Raw genomic sequence first — 3902 nt, forward strand, 5'->3', positions numbered from 1 at the left:
TTTGATAACACTATATAAAAAATAAACTAACTATTTTCATTGATAACAATTGGGAGCCAGACATGATTCAATAGTAATTCTACAGTTGTTTTGTATATGATTACTGATCCGGGCACATAGAGGCTTTTTCTTGCACATGCTACAATGAGTCTGTAAAACCAACAAATAATAATTGATCTCAATTGTGAATAAATACACAATAAAAAAAAACGAATTATTAAAATTAATAAATTAATTTTGATTCCTTACCGCTTTAATAGGAATGCCGAGTGTTACCCAAACATCAAGCATGTCCTCAACAAGTCCATCAATCATTTCTGGAGTGTGGTGTGGTGTAGGCGCCAATCTTAATTTTTCTTGGCCAATTGGTACAGTTGGATAATTAATAGCTTGTACATAATGTCCTTTTTCTTGGAGCAGTATATCAGATATTTTTGAACATAAATTTGGATTTCCAATCTAAAAAAAATATATGTTGTGTATAAAATTAAATAATTATCAGAAGTTTTTATTTAAACTAAGACCTTAATGGGTATAATATGAGATGGCGTTGACTCAACGGGTAACCCAGCAGCATATAATTTTTGGCGGAGGTACTCAACATTTTCTTGATGTTTTTGTCTGAGTGATCTTCCTTCTGCTGATGCTAATACATTAACAGCTGCTCGAGCACCAGCTAAAACCATGGGCGGTAATGATGTGGTAAAAATAAAACCAGCAGCATAACTACGGATCATATCAACCAAATTGCTTGAAGCAGCAATATATCCTCCTACATTACCATAAGCTTTACCTAGAAAAATTTAAAACACAAGTTATACTTTGCGTAAATTTTTTCTACTTTTTTATATAATTACCCAATGTGCCAGATATAATGTCCATTTCATTCATTAGACTGCGCAGTTCACCAACACCGGCACCATGATTGCCATACAAACCTACAGCATGAACTTCGTCTACAAAAGTCAAAGCTCCATACTTATGAGATATCTAAAAACAATTGAACCAGTTTAAAATATTAATAATTTTTAAATTAATTATTGACAATATGCTTTACTTCACAAAGTTCTTTTAGTGGACATATTGCACCAGTCATAGAGTGAACCGTTTCAAATGCAACTATCTTAGGTACAGCCTTATCAACGGACATTAAAAGTTCTTCCAAATGTTGCGGATCATTGTGACGAAATATATGCTTGGGAGCTCCACAGTTACGAATACCCTGTATCATTGATGCGTGATTACCAGAATCCGAAAATATGTGTATGCCTAATACATGTTGAACAAATAAAAAATTAATAGTTGATAACAAAAATGTATGAAATATTCAAGAAAATAAATTATCTATACCTGGTATCATCTTTCCCAATGTAAATAATGTAGAGTCATTTGCAACATAACATGACGTAAACAATAAGGCAGCTTCTTTTTCATGGAGTACAGCTAAATCTTTCTCTAAATTCTCATGAAACATTGAATTACCCGATATGTTACGTGTTCCTCCAGCACCTGACCCATATTTGTCTAAAGTTCGTCTAGTAAAATAATTAATATTCAGTTTTAATTAATAATTACAATAATTAAATCAATATATCATTAAGAACTGAGTAATATAAAACACATCTTACTGAACTGCACCCTTCACTTCTGGATGACAAGACATACCAAGATAATCATTTGAACACCATACTGTAACTGGTTTTTCATTTCCTGTGTATTCAACTGCATACGGAAAATCCATTGCCAATCTATTCACTTTTCTGAAAATCCTATAAGAATGGTCTACCTTCTTACACATAATTTGTTCATGGAAAAATTTTTCATAGTTGTAGGTAGTATCTTAAAACAAAAATTATCTATTTATTATAAGTCCATCAAATTATGAAATATATGTTTAAGTCAATTTAAAATACATCAATATATAATATGTATATATAAATACAAAATCAATGTACCGTGATTGGTTGTTATTAATCATGAGTTTAATAACTAATAACTAGGGCACGGATTTAAATGCACTTAAAACCATACAAATATGCTCTAAAAAATAGCCAAAAATGCCCTTAAAAAAATGCATTTTTCTACAAAAATGACCTTAAAAATGAAAATATGACTTTAAAAATGACATATATTTTTTATACAATTTGTAATAAATAAATAAGATTTAATTATTTTTTATTATTTTATTAAAAAAAAAACTGAACATTTGATTGAAGTTGACTCGTATGTATTTTAGTCGTTCTGGAGAAATATTATTCATTCTAAACATACCAAAATACGTATATATTAAAAATTAAATTCTAAGTAATAGCCTATTGTACTTACTAAATTTTGAGAATTGCATTGAACAATAAGATAAAAACTGAATCGAATAATTTTTTTTTAGATAATATTTTGAATTGGCTAAATTTGTATAGTATATTGAACACATATGCATTAAAAACCAACAAAATGACCCAAAAATGCTAAAAATGCTCTAAAAATGAAAAAATATTGAAATATGCAAAAAAAAGCAAAAAAATGCAAAATAAAAATTTCACCTTTGAAGTCTCTGTTACATGAATCAAATTATAAACTTGGAAAGCATTGTCTAGGATTAATCAAAAAATGATGCATTTTGCATTGGAATCCGGGCCCTACTAATAACTTAGAAGAGATTTATAAACATAAGAATATAAAATTTTATATTTTAATGTAATTTATCAATACATATATAATATTTAAATTTGTATAAACTATTCAATTATTGCTTAAGTTATTCAATTAACTGTAAAGTTATACTTAAATTGACTTAACATTTATTGTTTTAAAACTTGTTCATATTTTATAATATTAGAAATAAAAATTGTAATTTGAAACCTGTTTTAGGTTTGGGTTCAATTATATCCTCTTGAATTTCTTTGCTGATTTCTTTGACTGCTTTTGCAGTACTTTCATCTTCTAGAAACGGGCACTTTTTTTTGTTATTAGTCTTATTATTTATAACACCTGCAGGGGATCCGACATTTATGAATCTAGACATAACTGGACATGAATGACCATATGTTTTAAGCAGGCCCGAAACATAGTTTTTGACATAAGCAGTGGGCAGTTTGGACATGAATGGGCACGCCATGACACTGAACTAAAAATATATATACATAATAAATAATATCTCACTATTGATGACTTAAATATTAAAGATAAATTTATATCCATTATAAAATAATATTACTCTTTAACAATATCAAATCGTAAAAATAAATAGATAATTAATTACTTTTGGTAACACATATTTTATTTGGTCAAATAAATGCAGCGAAGTTTGATTGAAATGATTTTCAAGGAATTCTAAGAAATCATATTTTCATACCCTAACAATTCAGTTAAATCTGGGTATAAATAGAAAAATTATTCAATTATAAATTTTTAAATTAATTTTTTAAAATATTTTATAACTAAAAAGATTCTACGGTCTACATTTTACCAACATACGACATGAAAAATTTTCTTTTAGTAGAACCAAATGTTTTGTTGTTAACTTAAATATACTAACAAATTTACTTGTAATAAAACTTGAAATTAAGAATACAATCTATAGCTACATTAAATATTACAACTTTAAAATTATAATTTTAATAATAATATCCTATAAGATGTCCTAAATTATATTCTTACTCATAAATTGATAATAGGTGAATAAATATATTCTAATATTAAAGCTAACAACATAAAATAAATTCTACTTAACGTAAATTTGTTATGTTGTATTGTTATTCATAAGTGAGAGGGATACAATAGATGCAGCCATGCATTATGTACAGAATCCTTATTTTTAAATTAATACATTTTATTATTTTGATATATTATGCGGGTAAATTGATATTTTGTTAAACTTATTGTATAATAAGAATTTAAAAAAA

General features: G+C 27.0%; 1 protein-coding gene across 1 annotated transcript; it reads right to left on the reverse strand.

Moving 5' to 3' along the window:
• Positions 1–36: 36 nt before the first annotated feature.
• LOC112592238 (5-aminolevulinate synthase, erythroid-specific, mitochondrial-like) lies at positions 37–3137 on the reverse strand. Its single transcript, XM_025336249.1, has 8 exons — positions 2860–3137; positions 1629–1839; positions 1351–1535; positions 1058–1269; positions 858–990; positions 525–793; positions 250–459; positions 37–150 (listed from the first exon to the last, which is right to left on the reverse strand). Exons 1-8 carry the CDS (start codon positions 3113–3115, stop codon positions 37–39), a joined length of 1590 nt encoding a protein of 529 aa, XP_025192034.1. The 5' UTR covers positions 3116–3137.
• Positions 3138–3902: the final 765 nt, after the last annotated feature.

The sequence above is a fragment of the Melanaphis sacchari genome, unplaced genomic scaffold, assembly GCF_002803265.2.
Source record: "Melanaphis sacchari strain LSU unplaced genomic scaffold, SCAv2.0 Contig1625_pilon_pilon, whole genome shotgun sequence".
NCBI classification, from domain to species: Eukaryota; Metazoa; Arthropoda; class Insecta; order Hemiptera; family Aphididae; genus Melanaphis; species Melanaphis sacchari.

Coding starts and splice junctions, on each gene's coding strand:
- LOC112592238 (XM_025336249.1), bottom strand. CDS start 3,115: ATGGCGTGCCCATTCATGTCCAAACTGCCCACTGCTTATGTCAAAAAC. Junction 991..1,057: donor CACTAAAAGAACTTTGTGAA/GTAAAGCATATT, acceptor AATTGTTTTTAG/ATATCTCATAAGTATGGAGC. Junction 151..249: donor TCGGCATTCCTATTAAAGCG/GTAAGGAATCAA, acceptor TTGGTTTTACAG/ACTCATTGTAGCATGTGCAA.